We start from the raw sequence: 22,422 nt of genomic DNA, 5'->3' as shown, positions 1-22,422 counted from the left end.
CTCCCAGTGGGGTCTCCTGACCTCCTCATATCAGGCTCTTCCCCGCAGGAGCCCTCGGCGAATACCACTACCACTAACGGGTTTGCCCAGTAGTCACGACCTGGTCTCGGGGGGCTCCAAGTCCATCCCCACCATCAGGGGCCCTGGTGAACAAGCACCCTGGGACTTAGACTCCGTGCTCTGGAAACACCTATTTAGTGGAGTGCTAGTGGTACCGCCGGGTGGTCCCTTACAGTGTCAAATATGGCAGTGGAGGGAGGGAAGAGGCAAACAAATGGAGCTTCCACTTTTGGGTAGAACTTTTAAGTTTCTTTTTTTATATATATTTCTGCTGGAGCTCTCTAAACAGCAGGCTTTTTAGAACAAGAGTTAAAAGAGAAACTGGAAATGATGGGAAGAGGAACTAAGCTTCCTACCTTCTGGCTGGATATGACATTGCAAAATATTCATATGTAACATTTCTTATTCTCCTAACTAAAATGTGTCTTTTTAAAATTTAATTTTAATCCTTGCTGCCATAATAACACAATGTTTTAAAAGAACTTATATATACTTATACGTATGTTCTCCATTTAAGTCTTTCTTACTGCTAAGTTGAGAGTATGCAAGCAGTATGAACTGGTTGGTACACCGGTAGCTTTTTTTCCAAATGTGTCAATAATAACAACTCTCCTTATCATCCATAGCAACCATAGAAATATATCCTGTATCTTATTCATATCGATTCATATTGTACAGTGAAGGAAATAAGTATTTTGTCCCCTGCTGATTGTTTGCCCACTCACAAAGAAATAATCAGTCTAAAAAATCGAGTGGTAGGTGTACTGAGGGAAAGAATAGCAACAAAAAATTCAAAAGAAATGCATGTCAAAAAAATTATGCACTGATTTGCATGTTCATGAGGGAAATAAGTATTTGATCCCCTATCATTCAGCAGGATTTCTGGTTACCAGATGTCTTTCATACAGGTAACAAGCTGAGATTAGAAGCAGTCTCTTAAAGGGAGTTACCTGTATAAAAGACACCTGTCCACAGGAGCAATCAAACAATCAGATTCCAAACTCTCCACCATGGCAAAAACCAAAGAGCTGTCCAAGGATGTCAGGGACAAGATTGTAGACCTACACAAGGCTGGACTGGGCTACAAAACTATTGCCAAGCAGCTTGGTGAGAAGGTGACAACAGTTGGTGCAATCATTGGCAAATGGAAGAAACACAAAACAACTGTCAGTCTCCCTAGGTCTGGTGCACCATGCAAGATCTCACCTTGTGGAGTGTCAATGATCATGAGAACAGTGAGGAATCATCCCAGAACTACACGTGAGGATCTTGTCAATGATCTCCAGGCATCTGGGACCACATTCACCAAGAAAACAATTGGTAACACACTACGCTGACAAGGATTGAATTCCTGAAGTGCCTGTGAGGTCCCTCTGCTTAAGAAAACACATGTCCAGGCCCGTCTGAAGTTTGCCACTGAACAACTGAATGATACAGAGGAGGACTGGTTGAAAGTGTTGTGGTCAGATAAGACCAAAATCGAGCTCTTTGGCATCAACTCGACTCGCCGTGTTTGGAGGAGGAGGAATGCTGCCTATGACCCCAAGAACAACATCCCAACTGTCAAACATGGTGGTGGTAACATTCTGCTTTGGGGGTGTTTTTCTGCTAAGGGGACAGGACAACTGTACCGCATCAAAGGGACGATGGACGGGGCAATGCACCATCAAATCTTGGGTGAGAACCTTCTTCCCTCAGCCAGGGCATTGAAAATGGGTCGTGGATGGGTGTTCCAGCATGACAATCACCCAACACACACGGCCAAGGCAACAAAGGAGTGGCTCAGGAAGAAGCACATTAAGGTCCTGGAGTGGCCTAGCCAGTCTCCAGACCCTAATCTGATTGAAAATCTGTGGAGGGAGCTGAAAGTTAGAGTTACCAAACCTTAATGACTTGGAGAGGATCTGCCAAGAGGAGTGGGCCAAAATCCTTCCTGAGATGTGTGAAAACCTGGTGGCCAACTACAGGAAACGTCTGACCTCTATGATTGCCAACAAGGGATTTGCCACCAAGTACTAAGTCATGTTTTGTGAAGGGGATCAAATACTCATTTCCCTCATGAACATGCAAATCAGTGCATCATTTGTTAGACATGCATTTCTTTTGAATTTTTTTCTGGCTATTCTGTCTCTCAGTGTTACAATACACCTAGCATTCGATTTTTAGACTGATCATTTCTTTGTGTGTGGGCAAACATTAAAAATCAGCAGGGGATCAAATACTTGTTTCCTTCACTGTATGTGATACAGGCTGAATGTTCAAGAGCCTGGGTTATAGGCTGTCACCTTCAGGCGATTGGACAGTGGCACAGCTTTTAGACATGTCTCCATGGGGTTACCCCTATAACCCAACCCCACTCCATGATACCTCAGTTTTTTGCTAATGTCCTGTAGATGATGGACATCTTTTCCCTTATGGAGAAGTTTCTACGCTTAACATAGTTTTATGTTTCTTTAGTCTATTCTGGAATAGGAAGGATCTGACTGATTACTGTGGACAATAAAAAAAACGTTCCTTGATGAAAAGACCCAATTATGAATTGTGATAATAGTATAAAAACTAAGTAAATAAAAAAACCTTTCTGTGTCTTTAAGCACCAGTCAGACAGTTTCTTATCTCTTATTGTGCTGGAATCTTTTTGCTATGGGGAACACAGACTTTGCTTTCAAAGTGGCCATACCCCAGTAGCATCCATCTGATCTACCAAACTGGAAAGGAAATAGGTTTCCAGTCATAGCCAATCAGGTTTTGTCTTCCTTTCCTGAAAAATGAAGGAGATACAGTATAAAAAAATAAAAATAAAAAAAGCTTTAAGTGGCAGAACTTTCTTTGTATTTCCTGTATTTTCTCTGTATTTTCTGCATTTTGCTTTGCAGAATCCTCCAGACTCTAGTATCACTGTCACAGTGCATCCTCCATAGGAGTACATGAAAAATGCCCTTCGGGATTGTAACTCAAAGTAATGTTATTATCATTATACAGGATTTATATAGCACCAACAGTTTGGGCAGCACTGTAAAACATGAGGGCAGACAGTACAGTTTCAATACAATTCAATACAGGAGGAACTTACAATCTAAGAGTGAGAGTTGAGAGATACAAGAGGTAATAACTGTGGGAGATGAGTTGATGGAGAAAAGAAAAGTACAGTTGTTAGGTGGAGGCAAAATACGTTTCTCTAAAGAGAAGAGTTTTCACAGATCGCCTAAAAGTGGACAGTGTAGTTGATAGTCGGACTGATTGCTGTAGGGAGTTACAGAGGTTGGGGAAGGCTCGGAGAATTCTTGGAGGCCAGCATGGGAGGAGGTGACAAGGGAGCTAAAGAGCAGGAGATCTTGGAATGGACAAAGAGAACAATTTGGTTGGTATTTTGAGGCTAGGTTAGTGATGTAGCTGAGGCTGAGTTGTGGATGGCTTTGTAAGTTATTGTTAGTATTGTGAATTTAATTTGTTGGGTGAGTTAAAGTCAGTGGAGGGATTGGCACAGAAGGGTAGCAGATCATGAATGGTTGGCAAGGTGGATGAGTCTGGCAGCAGCATTCATGATGGACTAAAGGAGGGATAGCTTATGTAAAGGTAATCCAATGAAGAGGGAGTTGCAGTAGTCAATGTGAGAGATAACCAGAGAGTGAATTTAGAAGCTTTCTGACGTCATTGGATAAGAAGAGGTGTATTTGGAGAGGTTGAGGTGGCAAGATTTGGACAGTGATTAAATGTGGGGCTGAAAGAAGAGTTCAGAGTCCAGGATTACATCTAACACCCTGGCATGTGAGAACGGGTTGATAGTTGCAATGTTCTTGGTGTCACTGGGATAGGAAGTCAAGGGAAACATTTTACTATCTTATTGGCCAAGAAAATGATCTATCGTGCATCTCTTTATCTGTTCCATGGAATTTTTCCATTGGCCAATAAAAGCACTTTGATAACCCAACCAGGAAATAGACAGCAGTGATGCTTAAAACCTGAAATAAGAGCCAACCCTTCTCCTGAACACTTCTGAATGGAGATCCACTTAAGTTTTCCTTAGCAACTGTTTTTCACAAATTATCCACCCTTTCACCCTGGATGTCACAAACGCTACCCAGAATTCTTTTGCAAAATATAGACAACATAGAGGTGACATACCATCTGGTTTAAAGTAGGACGCCATATGTCCCGCTGTCATCCTTTTCCAGAAAAGTCACTCCCTTGTTGTGTGGCAGCAAATATATCTGGAGTGTCTGCTCCGATGCTTCCTCTGTTGAGATGTTTCTCAATCATTTCACAGCCCAACGGCCATGTGATAGGAGAAAGCTGTAGATGTGAGGATGCCATGAACTGTCTGACTGATTGTCCTCCTGTCAGCACAATCTTCTGCCATCAGCCAGCTTTTAAACTCATGTTGCTACACTTCTGACAGCCAGGAAAATCAGTAGGACATAGCGCTCAAGGGTTAAAAACTGTCTATCCATCCAGTGTATGCAATGTGTGCAATCACCAGAACGTTAAAGGCATTTTACAATGTACTACCTTTTTCTTGATGCCTTGCTATCCCCTCCCATCCTTTATGGGACCGCTCTAAGGAGCATGCTGTTTACACTAAACAAAATTCATATACAAGACTTGTCACTCTGAAAAACACCTTAAATGCTTGGGTGATTTGATTGAGCAGAGTCCTGGCCTGCACAGCTGTTTAAACAAGAGGAAGACTTGAGTGGAGAAGATTCTAGCAGTTAAAGCGAACCTTTCAGGTGGAGTAAAGGCTACATACCAATGATGCACCCAGGTGCAGTGACTGCAATTGTTTTGATTTATCCTTTACTAGCATTCTGTGTGCTCGGGGAACCTTATCACAGGTACATAGTAAGTACGTTCTTGACATATGCTCCAGCACAGCTCTCGACATTTAGCAGTACGTTGGAAGAGCCTCAACAGCAGTAAAGGGTCTCACGTTGGACAATTTAAAGATCAAGGTGGTATTTAGGTCTTCTTTAGAGCAGAAGCAAAGACCTCCATACATAAATTAGTAACTAAGGAATCTAAAAGCATGTCTCTGTGGGAACAATGGCGGCACACCTCCTGTGGTTAAAAATGATGATGGATGTTTGGAGTACCACCTGCCGTGTATGGTTAACCTGTGCTTTCCCAACCACTCGTCTTTTATCTTGCTACTTCTGCATTGTTATCTTGGTGTTATATTATGGTTCTGTAGGACCGCTAATCTGTTTTTCTTTATTAACTGACCAATGTCAATAACAATGCGTAACCACGAGTTGTATCTACAACCTGAGATCACATATTCCCATATTCTTGTATTCCAAGAACCATGTATTATATTGTATTAATACTGTATCAATAAAAACAATTGAACCAGAGAAATGATGATGGATATGGAAAAAACAAACTTGACTACAGAAGTTGCTTATGCATTTTCAAAGAAAACTCCCCCTTTATTGGGGCTGATATGGAGAACTGGAAGGAGAATTGCGCTTACAGAATTTGGTATATTACCCAGGCCTAATGCTTGTTAAGCACATTGTATTCAAGGACTGGAAGAGCCTTTAGTAGCCTTTTAAAATTGGTCAGTTTTGATTCTCAGTTATTAGAGGGTTTCAGATGGTGGGGTTTAAAGTATAATTAAAGGTAAAACCTTTTTCTTTTTTTTATGTAAAGTTTTTGAGAGAGTGAAGAGTGATTAGTACATCGATTAGGTTTTAATTGTTGTTTGTACCCTCGTTAGGGAGATTCACCCTCTCTATATGTGTTGTTTACCATTTTCATCGAAGGTGAACGTGAAGAAAACCCCAAATTTTGGGTTTTCCCCAGAATAGTAAGGGGAAATCTTCTGATGGGGACACTAGTTCTGATGACCTGGCGGTCCCCAAAGAATTCCTTTAATTTGCAGGGATTTCCTCTTACTTCCTGTTTTGGCTATGGGATGAGAAGTGAAAGGAAATCTCCCCAATGGGACACATTGATGGCTAAAAATAAACTGAGAGGGGCATGACCCTCTAGTACTCTATTTAAAATGAAAAAAAAAAAAGTTTTGCCAATAGTTCCACTTTAACTTTGATTTTAATACAATGAAGACATGACTTTCTATGTAACTAACACCATTGTTCAGGTGGCTCTTACAAAAAATATTATAATAAAGAACTTGCTATTTTGGTGGCTGACTAGTTGCCTTTATTTCACCAAACAGGTTTACATTTAACAAAGGAAGGCTCACATGTACATTGGAAGGAAAACTGAATCAAGAGTGGGATTACTTTATTTTTCCATAGAATGATGTGAAACCTATTAGGTTCTTATGGGCATCCATTCCCCTTAGGTTGAGTTTTGATCTGTCATCTTGTTTCATGTTACACATAGATCCTGGTTGGTTGATATAGGCAGCATCTCCTCTCTTGCTCCAATTTTCACAAGTCAGTCCCAATGCCAATTAAACAGAGAGCCAATTTTTTTACACTGTGTTCTGTGGATATAAGAGCTGAAGAAACCTTACAAATGCTTGTAATCTTATGTCTATATTTTTTTCACTTTAAAGTGTATTTCCACATTTGCAGCCCAAATAGAGAATACTTACATGACCCCATTCACATAGTATAAATTAAAAAAAATAAAAATTGCAGCTTACTTTTTTTGGATGCTCTATTCTTGACCATACAGCAAAGACACATCCTAGTCCTTTTGTGTTTATGAGGGGGCTGGGCAGCTGTGTTTGTCATAATTAGCCCTGTCTGTACTGTGCAGGCAGATCTTCATTATCAGTTGTAACTAGATTTGGACACTGTCTTTCCTAACAAAGGGTTAGAGGTGTAGATGTAAGGCTTTTTGCATTGTAGATTGACGAAGACAAACTTGGGACAGGCTCACATTGTTAAAAAGGCTTTGCAGTCAGTCATGACACCTATGCCTGACAAACATCTAAAAGGTCATTAATATATAAAAAAAAATAATTTAGGCATGCTGTGTAAGTGGGAAAGCAAAGGGGAGTAAAATTTGATTGCAAAAGTGGTAATTCGCTTTAGAGACCAATAACACTTATAGGATAAAGATTACCTGTTGACCCTAGTTAATCCATTTTGTAATCATTAAAAATTGATTGCAGTTATTTATTACAGTGAATACATTTATTTGTTAACACCTTACCCTATATTGTAGCCTACTGCACTGTATAGTGCTGCCAGTCTAGCACTGGGAGCTTGTTGACAGGAGGAGAGAGCACATGGAATGACCTCAGCATTGTGCTTATGCTCCTTTATTGTCCAATCTTAGGGGAAATCTGTTTACCAAGCTGTATTGTTTAATTACAGTGGAGAAAAGCGATGTCACTGACTTTGCTATGCTGTCTGGCAATGAAAACCCAAGACTAAACAGACTGAACAGAATTACACATACTTTAACAGGTGAGACCATTCACATATATGTATTTCAGCTTTATAGTTAGCACTTAATTTTTATATGAACCATGAGATATTGCACACTGCTAAGTGTTCTAAGCAACACCTACTGCCCCAACCTTATCATTTTGTTGTAATTGTCTCTCTTTCTCAGGGTTTGTCCTTGTTTTATTGTTTATGAATGGGATCTGGCTGCACCCTTGGTATGGCTATCCATTCTTTGTTGAATTGGAATTTTACATCTTTTTCTGCAAATAACACATTAAATGTTGTTTTTGCTCAAATATTTAAATGCTGAGGGAAACTCTTTATTTCTTACTATCCCATGCTGTGAAAATAAGAGGTTAAAAAAATGCATGAGGAGAGAGAGGGCGGCCTTTGCGCACAGCTTAGGACACATTAAGTTTTAACATATTGCTTTTATTTGCCAGTTCTTATTTAAGTTAAAGGTATTTCTGCTGTTTAAAGTAAGAATCAGAAGAAAAAGCAGATGTCAAGACACCTGAAAAAGGATATAGAAAATCCCCCAGGATATGCATTACAAATGAATACCAGGCATGATTATTTTTACATAGTTTCATTGTTTCAGCTTCTCCCGATGTAACTATACATTTACCATACCTGTCCAATGCCTCTGGAAGCTGGAAGTAGGCATTGCTTCTTCACTGGTACTGCAGTGATCTCCAAAACAATGAAAATGGTACCTCTCGAATGCCCACCAAACCTGTATTAGTTGAATCAAAAATGGGGTAGACTGGTGCAAGACAGGATCAGCTTGTCAGGCTCCAGTAGACTTCAACAAAATGGCATCCATCTACACACAGACACCGTCTTCCTGTTGCTTGAATGTGAATGAAAGATGGCTTCAGATCCTGTTCTCCACCTTCTTCCTTTTCGGGGCTTATTCATAGTAAAATTATTATTTTTTGTTTACTTTCATGCAACAGGGAGTCTGTTTCTGTGTAGACGGTCCCCATTTTGTCGAAGTCCTCAGTGATCTCCACTTTCCTTCAGGTCCCATGCTAAGAAACCGCCTGATGCTTTCTAAATACAGGAGGTCAGCTGCTCAGCATGAGCGCCATTCAGAAAATTCTTTGCATTTACTGAATAAATGCAAATCGTTCTCTAATTGAACAAGGTGCAGAGGCGGGTAGGTGATGTCACCGTATCCAGTCAGAGAATGCTTTGCATTAATTCAGACAATGTAGAGCATTCTCTGAATGGCGCTCATGCAGAATGGCCAGCCTCCCGTGTTCACAATGCATCAGGTCGACACGGGACCCAAAGGCAAGTGGAGATCACTGGAGCAGCGACGTGTACTTCAGTGATTTCCAGCTTCTGGAGGCACTAGCCAGCTATGGCATATACATAATTACATAGACTTAAGCTGGACCAATGTAAGTATTTAAAAATGCTGTATACCATATGGCTGGAATTACCCTTTAAAAATCTAAACTTATCTACTGTGAGAACTAGCATCAAGGGTAGAGTCATTTAAAGCACACATCCACTCACTTTCTTCTTTTTTAAGGGCCTTTTAGCCCACGTTTATTTAAAGGAAAGTTCCATACCATATATTTCCCACGCAGGGGTATCCACCATCAAAACAAATGAAACCAACATTCAGCCTCCTGGCTCTCTCAGGCATACAGCCCCTTGCTGCTCTGGCTCCTACTTCTCCTAGGTGGAGCCCTCCTGACTCCTGGGCAATGACCTCCTGTCTGCCGGGGTGGAGCCTAGAACCATGGTCTGGCCTCTACAAAAAGGCCTGCACACACCTGTGCAATTAGTGTGCTGGGGGTTCTGAAAACACGGACCCAGGATTGGAGATTTCATCCCTCCCAAATCACTTCGAAATCTCCAGGCCCAGGTCCCAAAACGGGCTTTACCAACCAACAAGGAAACTGACAAACCAGTTTTCTCTGCATTAAGAGAACTGCCTGGAGCCCCTCAACCTGTATAGTTGAGAATTCTGGTTATAACCTTGATTTAGACTGTGGCAGGATATCGCACTGCCACACTACATACAACTCAAAAGTCCTTTAAATTTGGATCACACAGTCCTGCTAGTCTGCTCCCTATTTGGAAAGATGAAGTTTAGAGGAGGGATTTCTACAGAGACTTTATTTGGTAAAGCGATGTAGCGATGTCCCCTTTGGCGTCTACAATAGCTTAGTCTTTATGGGAAGAAGAATAGGAACTGTTGTTTCAGGAAGGCTCCATGTCAAGTAAAATGATTCTGAGCTGTGGTGGTATCAGATGTGGCAATATCTTTGCAATTCTGATGTGGTGCCACCAGGCCATAAAAATTATCGATCACATTGGCTATGAAATTTAGTGCATGATATATCAAAAATGCTGGCTACGGAGCTGTGATGTAAAGAGTCAAGTATATCGATTAGTGGTAAGTATTGTTACAGATGAAAAAATATTGCTTATACTTTTACTGTTTGAGCATTGTCAGCATAATAAAATACTTACAAATATCGACAACTTTGTGCCTTGAAGGGTTTGTAACAGCTTTATTACAAAATACATTGATGTAACAGAGTAGCCTGGGACATGTAATATCTAATCATATTTTTTTTTGTTAGACCATACTTTAGAATTGGAAAAAATAGATGGAGAGAATCCGTACAGATGGCAACCAATTAGAGTCAAAGACCCAGTATCATTAGAAGAAGTGGGAATTTGTGTCGATCCCGCCTTACTAGAAAGGGCATTCCTTTTTTCTTTAATACTGCAGGTAGAGGAAAGTGTACAGTAGGTACAAGACGAGAAATATTTTAAAATAGTTAGAGGCCAGCTTTATTAATTCTTTTTTACAAAGAACCCCAAACCACCTCCCTTTTAAAAAAAAAAGGCCCAAAGGTATACCAAGCCTCTTAATACAGCAGTGTTTCACTCCTTTTCCCCTCTCCAGTCATGGTTGCCACTCCTCTTCCATCATTCAGATCCCTTCTTGTGAGCTCAGGGCTTCAGGTGGGGAATAATGCAGAGAATAGTGGCCATATGACATGTTGTACTGTTCTCAGCATTATTGAGAATATCTCTGTGCAACAAAGGAAACCCGCAGAACGTTACATGGCCAGTACAAAGACAACCCAAAAATGGAATATAGGTGTGTTGCTCCGGGATGGGGAGGGGATTTGGGTTCTGCCAACCCGCAGTTGGACCTAAAAGTAAACCTGTACTGAGCACAACCTATAGACTGCCATTTCTGACCTCTTTTCTGAAAATGCTAGTTACTTGATAGGCTGGTGATATTGTACCAGAGCTTAAAAGTGTTACTAAACCTGGGACCCTGCATTCACTATATCCACTCTCCCACAGTACACAGAACATGGAAGTGCAATTCTTTTAGTAAATATAAATTTCTAAATACCTTTTTTCATCAGCAGTTAGAGCAGTCTTGTGACTTCAGCTGAGCACTGGTTAAAGCTTGTAGGAGGAGTTTTCTCTAGGAGGATGGAAATCCCCTGACCTCTGCCTGGACAGTGCTGGATGGCACTGTGCTGATCACATGCACTCTTCCAAGAAAAAAAAAAAAACCTCTCTAGCAATACACACTAAACTGAGCACGTGCAGAAGGGCACGGGTTCATCAGCATAGGCATTTGAACAAGAGGAGCGTCAGAGAAGAAAAGCTCAAACAGCCTTTTTACACAATGCAGAGGATTAACCCCTTAGGCTCCACAGTGAGCATAACAATCATGCTTTACTGCACATACAGACTGATTTTACTGCAGTGGGTTTAGTAACACTTTAAAGTGGATCGCCACCCATATTTTCAACTTCCTCTGATGATAATGCCATTTGCAGTACAATAATAAATTGATATAATCAAATGTTCATATTATTTATAAATACCTTTTTACATGTAGATTGCTGGCACTTCTGGTCCCGGCCACCCACGCAATTACGCCATTAGATGATTCACGTGGACTCCTGGGATATTGGCATTATCAAATCCGCACGTTCCTAACCCCAGAAACCACTAAACAGCTCATCCACTCCCTCATCATATCACGACTCGATTACTGCAACTCCCTCCTTACTGGCCTGGCTCGCCGCTGGCTATCCCCGCTTCAGTCCATCCTGAATACGGCTGCCAGACTCATTCACCTTTCCAACCGCTCCATCTCTGCCACCCCCCCTCTGCCAATCCCTCCACTGGCTTCTGATTGCGCAACGGATCAAATTCAAAATCCTAACACTGACGTACAAAGCCGTCCACCATACTGCCCCGAACTACATCACTGACCTAATATCCAAGTACCACCCTACACGCACTCTCCGCTCCTCACAAGACCTCCTTCTCTCTAGTTCCCTGGTCTCCTCCTCCCATGCCCGCCTCCAGGACTTCTCCAGAGTGTCACCCATCCTCTGGAACTCCCTGCCCCAACCCATCAGATTATCACCTACTCTCCTCTCCGTTAGGCGCACCCTGAAAACCCACCTCTTCAGGGAAGCCTATCCCACCCCCTGCTAACTTGCCGACCTCCTCCACTATTCCTACCACCCCATCCCCCACAGCTATCTCCTCCTGTGCCACCATCCCTTCCCTCCTAGATTGTAAGCTCGAAAGAGCAGGGCCCTCGATCCCCTCATGTTTTGCATTGTATTGTTGTTGTTCTGTCACATGTTCTGTCCCCCTTTGTAATGTACAGCGCTGAGCGAACTATTGGCGCTTTATAAATACTGTATAATAATAATAATCTATCCCAGGAGTCTTTGGGTAGCCTAATAGTCTAATCTCACAGTATTTCCAGACAGGAAATGATGTGATCGGGAGGAGTTAGGTACCATTTTTGAAGAAGAGGATTAACTGGGAGGAAGTACAGGCACTGTGACTAATGTGCATGTGGAGATTGGGAGATGCATGCTGGGTAATCCAGCTTTACTAAATCCCGGAACCCACTGGTGCCAGCTTCAGATACCCACAGCTAAAATGGCCATTGTAAGGATCGATTGAGGATGTGTTTATGGAAATTTTAAGTAGGAGACTGCAGCTCTTTATTAACTATAAATGCAAAACTTCTAAAGCACACTCCTATATTGTAACACAAGAGAAAGGAAGGGTGTGAATAACGCTTGGGAGGGCAGTATTTTCAACATGAAGCTGCGATCAATAAAACAGGGCGATAACCTCCTAACAATGGGAAAATTCAAAATGAACTTTAGAAAGTATTATTTTATTGAAAGGGTAGTTAATGCTTAGAATGTACGTTCAGCAGAGGTAGTGAGTAGGTCAACAGTTAGTGAATTTAAACATGTTTGACACAAAAATAGATCTATACTCGGACAAAAGAAAAAAAAATGAGCAGATTGAATAGATCACGTAGGCTTTTCCTCCATGGCTCTTCAATGTTTCTATGTTTCAGTGACAGAGTCAGGCTGGTTGTGAAGATTAATGGCCAGCCTGACACGGACCTTAAAAATGTACTTTAGTTTCAGCCAAAAATCCACTGTGGATTATAGAGGTGTTATTATGAGCAATGAATTATAATCCTTGTTTTATGCTCTCGCCTACCCATGGTCGCTGTATATCCTGCCAGTGCCTTCTCTAAATCCATACTGTTAGACCACTGTGAAGGATAAGACCTATAGCCATTGTCAGATGCCTTATTTTCAAATTGTATGGTTAAACTGCTCACTCTCATTTATGCACTTGGTAGCGATGGTAAAAAATTATAGCAAGACTGTTTTATGTAACAGACGTCTTGCTGCTTCTCCGCAAGCCTTTCAGCCGGAGAATTCAATGAAGCCTCTGAAGGGAAAAAATATCTATTGAAATGCCGTTTTGTGGACCCAAAACCTCATTGATTTTGCTCGCTGGACGCCAGCGCTCAAACTGGAATCTATTTCAGCTAATTTGAAAAGCGCAGTTCTGAGGACGCCATTGTATCCCTAGTATAATCTCAGGCATTATCCTCTGCTCTGCCATGTTTTCTAAATCTAATTGTCATGCTCGATTCTCTGGCCCTTGAATGCCTTCAAACCATTAAGAACAAGAACAAAATGGCTTCTCTTCAGTGAGCAAGAAAACCTCTCAAGACATCAGTAACAATCTTAGCCTCTAGCTTACCAGCCAATTTAAGAAAATGTGCGGTTTATTTACAGCATGGGGAGTTACAGCAGATATAACACTTGGACAGTTGGTTTACAAAGTCCCATAAGAAAAAACAACTATACAACAAACACGATAGAGGTTGCCCTAGGTGATAGGGAGTGCCTTCTTGAAAAGTTCCAGAGAAAAGTTCTGTCTTTCTCTTGTCTTTTTTGTGTCTTTTACTATATAGGTTTCTGCTTGTGCCTAGTGGCTTTCTGTTGACATCATGCTACCATAGCAACACATACTATAAGTAATTATGGGTAATGGAAGGTTAGCACACTCAGCTAGGTATGGCGCCCCACTTAATTTTGTATTCTTTTAAAGAAGGTTCCCCCAGGCTTTAAAAAAAAAAGAAAAAAAAGAACTTCAGCTCTGATTGCAATGCCCTCCTCCATTCTTGTGCTGTCTTTTTCAGCAATTCTTGTCAGCTGCTAGATGTCCTCAGTCCCTGTTAAAGGACAACTCGTGTCATTAACATTGAAGACTGAGAACATCTTGTGAGCACAGACAATAATAGACCAAAGCTCCCCTCCCTTGGCTGTCTTTGTGATCATTTGGTTTTCTTTTCCTATACTTGCCCTTTCCGGATGTCTTTAGGCTGTTTGCCTGACTTCAGAGTCCTCTTACCCTTCGTATCTACCCACCACCAGAAAAGATATACAGCGGTGGTCTCCAAACTGCAGCCCATAGGCCACTTGCCTCTTTGTCCCTTGGGCCACTTTTCCATCCACAACTGACACCAATAATGGGGGACTATTCCTCCCACTGATATTAGCAATCGGGCACTATTACTCCCACTAAGCCCAAATAGGGCAGTATTTACTCCCACTGATGCTGGGTCATTTTTTATTCCCACTGGCCACAGTTCTGCTCCCTCAAATCCTGAAGCACAGTAAACTGGCCCTTTCTTTACAAATTTTGGAGACCCCTGATCTACAGAGTAGGAGGACACTTTATGTCACGCGACCAGCCTGAAGACATCTGGAAAAGGTAAGTAGGAAAAAAAAAAACTCAGCCAGGGGAGTGGAGATTCTAGGGCTGTTGGGAGTTTTTAGCCTGGACTGAGGCTTTTAAGGCTGCAGGGAGCCTTACTATGGACTTCATCAAGAAATGTGCTGCAAAGCACAATTAAAGTTGTAGCAGTGATTTCCTTATCCTTGCTGTACGGTTCTTCAAGGGCTGGTTGCCTGCCAACCAATAACTCTGTCAATCAGTGAAAAAGCATCAGAGAGGAGGAGAAACACAGTGGGGGGTACTTTAGCTGGTGCATTCCGAATCTGGTGCAGCTGTGCATGGTAGTAACTTCAGCTTGTTCAATTATGCTTTGGTAATAAAACATGAAAGCTGATTGGTTTCTCTGCAGAGCTGTACCAGATTTTTCACTCTCCAGTTTTAGTAAATCAACCCCAGTGTGTGAAGGTGCCTGATGCAGAATCTATTTGCTTTTTACTATACAGTATTATAGCCAAAATATGAATGAGTTAAAAGTCAGAATTTTAACAGCTCCTCATTTTAAAACAATTTTCTGCTTGTTAATTAGAACGGATGTCTTCTTTACCATGATGACAGAGAGACTATTAAATCCTTAAGGCTTTCAAAAAGAAAAACAGTTTGTATCTCTTGAATAATTTTACTGTTGTCAAAAAAGAGCGAGAAAAAGCTTCAGAGCCAACAGAGCTAAGTATTGGCTCTCCATCCAAAACAATTTATTTTAAAAGGAGAAAATGTAGTTTGACGTTGTTAAAGTGTGTCTTTGGCCAAAACGGGGGTTTTTTTGGTAGGGGGATAGAGTAGAGCAGTGGTGGTAAATTGACTTGATTTAGGGGCACCCCAGAGCAGCCCCTGACATTACCAATATGCCATTCATAATATGCTGAAAACTGTCATAGACAGTACTACAGCAGATAGCCAGAGACTGTGGACATGCTATAAGAGATGGCCAGAGGTGGCAAAGTTATTTCAGAAGATGCTAAGTCTTTGGGCATTCTACAGGAGATAGTCAGAGACTGGGGATATATTACATTAGACTACTAAAGGTCACTGCTATAATATAAAGATCAATACTTCCACATTTGGGGTCTGAACACCCCCCTTAAAAAAAATTCAGGTTCTACATTTGATATTTCTTTAAGCATGATCTGAGAAAAAAAAATGCATAAAGAATGAAAAAGGAATATACTACACATAAAATTTAGGAAGTGTGAATGAAATAAACCAAATCAATTAACTAGCCAGTGCCATGAGTCTTTTTCTTGTGGTAATTGGGTAGGCACCTAGGACTTGAAAAAGGAGATCGGGCCCCTAAAATACGTTGTGCCTGCCCACATTCCGGCATCGGTAGTAGCATTGGAGCGTTAGAGGGAGGCCATGAGATGCTGGTCGTGGTGGGTCCTACTCTCAATCACTCAGCTTACTGATTTGGTGGTCTGAGTTGCTGCGATTTGCATGCAACTCCCTACCTCAGACCCGGTCTTCCATTGCCTACATGTAAGTGTGGATGGTTATTTGTCAATAAATATGGTTACAATTTATTAATTCAGTGACCTGGCTACTTTGGTTTTCTCTGCATGGATAGGCACTTAGGCAGGAGAAACAACACTAAAAGAGCATGGTTGGGCACCAGGAGTAGAAAATGGTTAGAACCCTCTTGCATAGAATAGCACCTGTTCAAATTATGCTTTGGATAGAGTTCTGATTTAGAAAAAAAAGTTACTGAATTAATATACTCAGCCGTTTCTCATCCATACCCTACCATGTGAGTCAGATACCCTTTGACTTTATTCCAGGGAATATCTGATTGCAGTTGAACCATCAGGAAGGGATTTTTTTCCACCACTGCTATAGAAAATGGGAGCATGCTTTATAGGTTTTTCTTTTGATTAGTTCTGGGTTTTGGCTAGGGTTCTGTATATAGAGATTTTAAATGTAATCAGTTTATTTTTCTGTTGGTTGAACTTAATGGACTTGTGTCTTTTTTCAACCTTACTATGTAACTCCTGGGTGCTGATCAATTGTGTCCCTTCCTGTCCTCCAGTGCATCATCAATGCCTAAAGAGCTTACCGCCAGAACTCTGCTCAGTCATAAAGGGTCTGTAGGCAAACCGCTAAATACACAGCCAAAATATATACATTATATGTTAAGCTTTGTATCTGTGTTCACCTAGTCTTGTACTTCAAGTGTCCTGACAGACAGCAAAGCCAGACTGGTAACCATATTTTTCCTCACTTGAGTTAAACAATATATCTTGTCTATTAACCTTGGACTGGACAGTTAAAGATCTTTAAATTATAGATGAGGTCATCCTTTCTTCACTCCCAAAAGCATGTTCACGTTGTGGAAACCCATAAAACCCATAAAAGAGGGAACGTACGCTGGTTTTTACAATCCTGTTGCTGCTGTGCTGTGACCCTACCTGGAGTTTAGCATTAACTAAAGTGAGCTAAGGCAGGCCATAGATGATTTGATTTTCTTACCTGCAACCACAGGTTGCAGGAAAGGAAATCACTCGATTCCACCCGCAGCCCTGTTGTGTTCTCCCAGCAGGGAGCCTTCTCTTTGGGCAGAACAGAAAGATTACTACCAGTGGCTATAGCCACCAGCAGTAATTGTATCTAAAAAAACAGACAGGCTGGTTGTTTCCAAGTCGATCAATGGTTCGACTTGGGTACAACCAGCCTGCCCATAGATGGATTGAATCTCGGCCGGTTCAGCCGGTCTGTGGCCAGCTAAACATTATATGTGCGCCTTTATTCTTTGGTCATGCCCCAATTTTAAAATACCTGTGAATGGGGAGAAGGCAATTGTGAATTGATTCCTGGTAAGCGTCTGTATTCCTGGCACCCCCTGGCTTCTCCGCCCATATTACAGAGGTGTGAGCTTTCTCTAATTTTAAGATTTTCCAGATTTCCTTATTATGGAGCCTGTTCATCAGGAACAAATGAAGTAATAAGCAGCAATCTCCAGTGTGTTTGAAATATCCAGCATACAGAATGAGAGTTCTTGCTCCAGCGTACAATATGGCTTCCAGCCTTTAATGTAATAGCCTGTAAAAAATGATTGTCAGTGCAGTAAAAGGGCATTAATTAAATCAGCAAGTATAGTATTTCAAGCTATAGTCTACTCTTGTCCACACAATAGTCTCTCATTTAAATTCCAGTGAAAATGCTATGTTTTTATAGGGAAAATTATATATAAAATATACATTTATATTATCATATTACAAACCTCAAATTCAGTTTTCAGTATTTTGTTATGTTAATATTTCATAATGCAGTGAGTTAATGCATTCTGCTCTGCATACTGTGAAAATAATGCTATGCAATTTTTGTTATTTTCATAAAGGATTTTGGTTGGAAACTTTTTTCGTGAAACTTTACCTGCCTTAACATGTTAGACTTAATGAACTGACATCTATTGGCGTAACTGACCCCTAAGTTATTAATGACGAGGCTTGATTTTGAGCCTTGCTAGCCAAAATGTGTATTTTCTGGGATGGAAGTCCATCTAAAGCCTCTAGTTTTTTTTCTTCTCAGAGAACTGTTAGCATTTTCAATACAAGCTGCTTTCAAGTGTCTTTTAAAATATTTTATTTACTTAATTTTAATGGTAAATGCAGCTAGAAATATGGGTTTCACCTGCACCCTGCTGGAGAAGGTGAAAGGGACTGAACAGGGCTTAAGATCTTTTGCTTAAGATCCTGCAGATAGGGCCATGTTCTTTCATTTTAAAGGGCTGTGGGAGAAGCTTTGCATTGCTGTTCGCTGATATGACTATCAACAGTGCCAACACCTAAGCAGGACTAGCATTAGCAAGAGCACAGTTATTTATGGAATGAAGGACAGAGTTGTCACCCTATTAAAGATAATGTCTATCCAATGGTTCTGCTGGCAGGATCAACAGGTATTTATAAGATGTTCCAAGTGCTACTTGGATAAACAGAGAACTTGGACTGGTATGGGAAACCTACATCACATATGTGAAATGATGTTTTGACCACAGTCTTATTTTAAAGGAAACTTGTAATGAGGTAAGCATGGAGGCCACGGTTGTTGACATCTCCTCCTTTTAAAATTTCTATCTGCTTGGCTGGCACTTTCCCCAGTTATTGAGACACTAATCTGATAGAAACAAATCAGAAGACAGAAGGTGAATACACCACACACCGGGGTGTAACGTTTCCACCCTCTGTCTTCCGATTTCTTCCTGCTAGCCTGGATGAGCTTGATTGAAATATACAGAGTTCTGACATTACTTTGACGTTGTACAGTTTAAAAGTTGTGGCCAAAATAATGGACCAAAGAATGGCTTTAATAGTTAAACTTTAAACTGCCAACACACAGTGATCTTCACTGAAAATGGTAAATTGTGTTGTGTTAGCCATGACTGGTGGATGGAAAAAATGGGTGATAACTATTTTCTTGGGTATCTCAGTCTGTTTTAGCTGAAGCTTTTTGGAATACTTTGTTCCCTTCCTCAAACATAGCGCCACACCAGTACCTGAAAAAAAATCACATGGTTTTATATGAAAAAGTACAGTAAGCCTCAAAGAGCAGTAGTTAACAAATCTGCGTTTTGACAGATAACAGATAAAAGAACAGAATGCTATGATCAAATAGTACTCCTTTCCCACCTTTGCTTTATTTCCTGGACTTGCGTTTAAATACTTTGCTCATCAAACTGCTCTCCATCTATCTCATCTAGGTCTGTCAGTAGTTAATTACTTTTGATTCTATTGATGTCAACTGGATTTGTTAAATTTTTTGAATAATATACTGTGTAACAAAAAACTATATATATATATGTATAAGTATTATGAATCTACCTCACCATGGCAACTGTAAAAGGTCTACTGGTGACCAGAAGTAACTTAGGATGTAAAGGCGCCATGAAGATGGTGTTCTCATAAACACACTTTTCTATGGTATAGGTCAATAACGATCTACTAAACCAATAGTAATGTGTACCCATCAATAGGGAGAACAACCGTGGTGTGGGGGTCCTCTGAACGCCGTGTATTCACACAGTCCTGCTTGTATCGGTTCCAAGAGGCCGGCAAGATGGAGATGATCCGAAGTCAAGGGCATAACCCATCAAGGCATGGACTCTACTGGAGCTCGGAAGGCATGCTGTGGTATCTGGCCAGTTATGCCCTCGCCTTCGGATCCCCTACATCTTGCTGACTGGCTTCCTGCAACCAATGCAAGCAGGACTGTGGATACATGGCATTCAGATGACCCCACACTGCGGTTGTTCTCCCCATTGATGGATACAGATGTGCCCTTTACTATCTGCTTTTAAGTGAGTTGCCAATTGTCTGTGTGCAATAGACCTGTTTTTAAGTCTGCACTCAGAGCTGCTTCTCTTTCTTCCCTTTTTTTCTGGTGACCAGAGCATCCTAGCCTGAAGCTCCTTTGCCAGGAAGTACAACTAAGGTTTTTTTCTACACTCCACTTCCTGTCACATGATAGAACAAAAGGAAGCTGGGTCCCGCTTCTTTGCAGTTCGTGGGGAGGGGTGGTTAAGAGCTGTGTGTGTGTATACATACATATATGTTCTAAGGGGACTGGCTTAATTGGTACTGCGAGGGGTAAACCATGCACGGAACAGGGACACTAAGGAACAGTCCAACCAGGTTTATCTTGCACTTTTATTCATCAATGCAGGATGGCTTTGTACAGCAAGTCCATAGCATAAAATAAACTAAACATGTGCTTGCCCGAGCCACTAACTAGACTCTTAACAAAGTGCCCCCCTAATGGGCCCTTCTGAAGAAAGCGGCAGCACTTGTGCCTTTTTAGAATTTTGTCCGCTCTCTGTCTTTTCCCCAAGCAGCAGACTCTCACAGAAAAGAGAGAGTAGGAGTGCTAAGATCGGTCAGCTTACCTATATAGAGGCCTGTGCATAGCTGAGGCTAATAATGAGATCTGGATACCAGGTGTAATGTGGATCCAGGAATGGAGGCTTGATCCCATCCAAAACACTAGAAACCCTCAAGCTCCAAGACTTAAGATCTGAGAGAGCAACAAAGTTTGTTTTCTTTAGATCGGTCATAAACCCTGAACCTCTCACCACGTGTAGGTGAGAAACATGCAGTAGGTGACATATACACTATCCGCAATCCTTTCTTTTGATAACTTGGCTCCAGTAGAGCACCACCACAGATCTGGACTTGCTCTTCAGATATAGACTTTTTTATTTAGACATAGGCACACCACCATGCTAAAGAGTGCATTTCCTTTGCTTGAAGTTTAGAATTTTTTTTTAGAGGGCACTGGCATTGCTTTGTAAGGACTGAGGCTTTATAATAAATGTATCTTTTGGCACCTATAAGGTTGCACCTAATAATATGGCCTCTTGTGATTCTCCCCATACGTGGACGTTTATTATTATTTTATTTTATTTTTTAGAGAGTGCTGGTGGTGCTTTGTAAGCGCTATGGCTTCATAATAAATATAATTTAAGCACCTATAAAGGTGTACCTAATAAAACGGCTACCAAGTGTATATGACTATATACTGTATGTATATATCAATATAACAATGCAGAGTGACTGCTATTATAATAGTAATTATAGTCATAATACTTTTAATATGTTCCTGAAAACTTTGTCATCTCCATCTGCCTACCTGCTGATAAACAGCCATGTACTGATTACATTTACATAATTGTCAGATATGATATTATCTAAATACATATGTAGACAATTGGAAAAGTATATAATGAATGCATTTTTTGGATATGCATACAAATTAGAATAATGGATGTACGTGTATATTTTTTCCATTAAGCTAGTTAATAATAATAATAATAATAATAATAATATAGTCAGGACTAGTGAATAGGTGTTCCTTATTTCAGCAGATTATTTACTATACTGGGACAAATACCTTACAGTGCTCCTCTGTCTATCCCAATGGCTGCTCCTCCACAACTACCAGTTACATAGATCATGATGGAGCTGAGAGGACTTCATTGTTTCATCATTGATGGGTGGAGGAAGAACCCTACTGAGGACCATACCCAAGGTTTTACTGATTTAAAAAAAGGCACAGAAACACTAAAAAAATTAAATTGCAAAAGAAAAAAAAATCTTTGGAAATTAGATATTTTTGTACTTTTTAATCATCATAAAATATACTCCTACACCATTAACAATCTCTACATCACAACATACATTCAAGTAAAACATTAATTAGGTCTTGTTAATTCATATCCAGCAAGATTAAAAAAATATCTTCCTCTTATTATACATAAGAAAAAATAGAAGCATATCCACATTTTCCTAAAGCCATAGAGACTTTCCCATTTTTTCATATTTATGAATGCACTCTTCAGGTTTATTGTACCTTTTATATAGTATAAATGGGTAGCTACCTTAGCAATATTGCTTGTAAGTCCAAATCTACTTGGCACCATATGGTCCAAAATAGCCGTGTGAAAGAGTTCTTGTCCTAAAGCATCCAGTTACAGTTTATAGTAGAATTTCAGTCAAATTCTAAGACTAAATCTACTCACACCCCTCATTCTAAGACTATTCTATCTACTCTGTAAAATAAAAGATGTCTATATGTACCTATTTTGAAGCTGCTCCAGTCCGGTCACATGACTGGCTTTCAGTGCCGGGTTCAGTGTAGAGGAGGGACAGCCAACATGGGGACAGCTACCCCATAGTAAGCCTATGGGTGATGTCATATGCTCTGCAGCTGTTGTCACTGGCTCTCCTCTACACCGAAGCCAGTACTAGAACCCAGACTAGAGTGGTTTCAGAAAGGAAAGTATAAATATCTTTTCTTTCACAGGGTAGATAGAATAGACTTATCATGGAAGTAGGGGTAGATTTAGGCTTAATTGGAATTTGACTGAAAA

General features: G+C 40.7%; 1 protein-coding gene across 5 annotated transcripts in view; it reads left to right on the top strand.

Annotated features, from left to right (window-relative positions):
* Positions 1 to 22,422, top strand: part of CADM3 (cell adhesion molecule 3) — a 649,892-nt gene that overhangs the window by 219,589 nt on the left and 407,881 nt on the right. For 3 of the 5 annotated variants that reach the window (XM_089656994.1, XM_089656997.1, XM_089656996.1), the window contains exon 2: positions 7,356 to 7,448. The exons of the other annotated variants lie outside the window; for them this stretch is intronic. In XM_089656994.1, coding sequence (XP_089513120.1) covers positions 7,356 to 7,448 — 93 coding nt within the window. The remainder of the gene's footprint in view (positions 1 to 7,355; positions 7,449 to 22,422) is intronic. 5 annotated transcript variants of the gene reach the window in all.

The sequence above is a fragment of the Staurois parvus genome, unplaced genomic scaffold, assembly GCF_062004578.1.
Source record: "Staurois parvus isolate SC_StPar_1 unplaced genomic scaffold, SC_StPar_1.0 ptg000955l, whole genome shotgun sequence".
Lineage (NCBI taxonomy): Eukaryota > Metazoa > Chordata > Amphibia > Anura > Ranidae > Staurois > Staurois parvus.
This window is presented reverse-complemented; position numbering and strand designations above follow the sequence as displayed.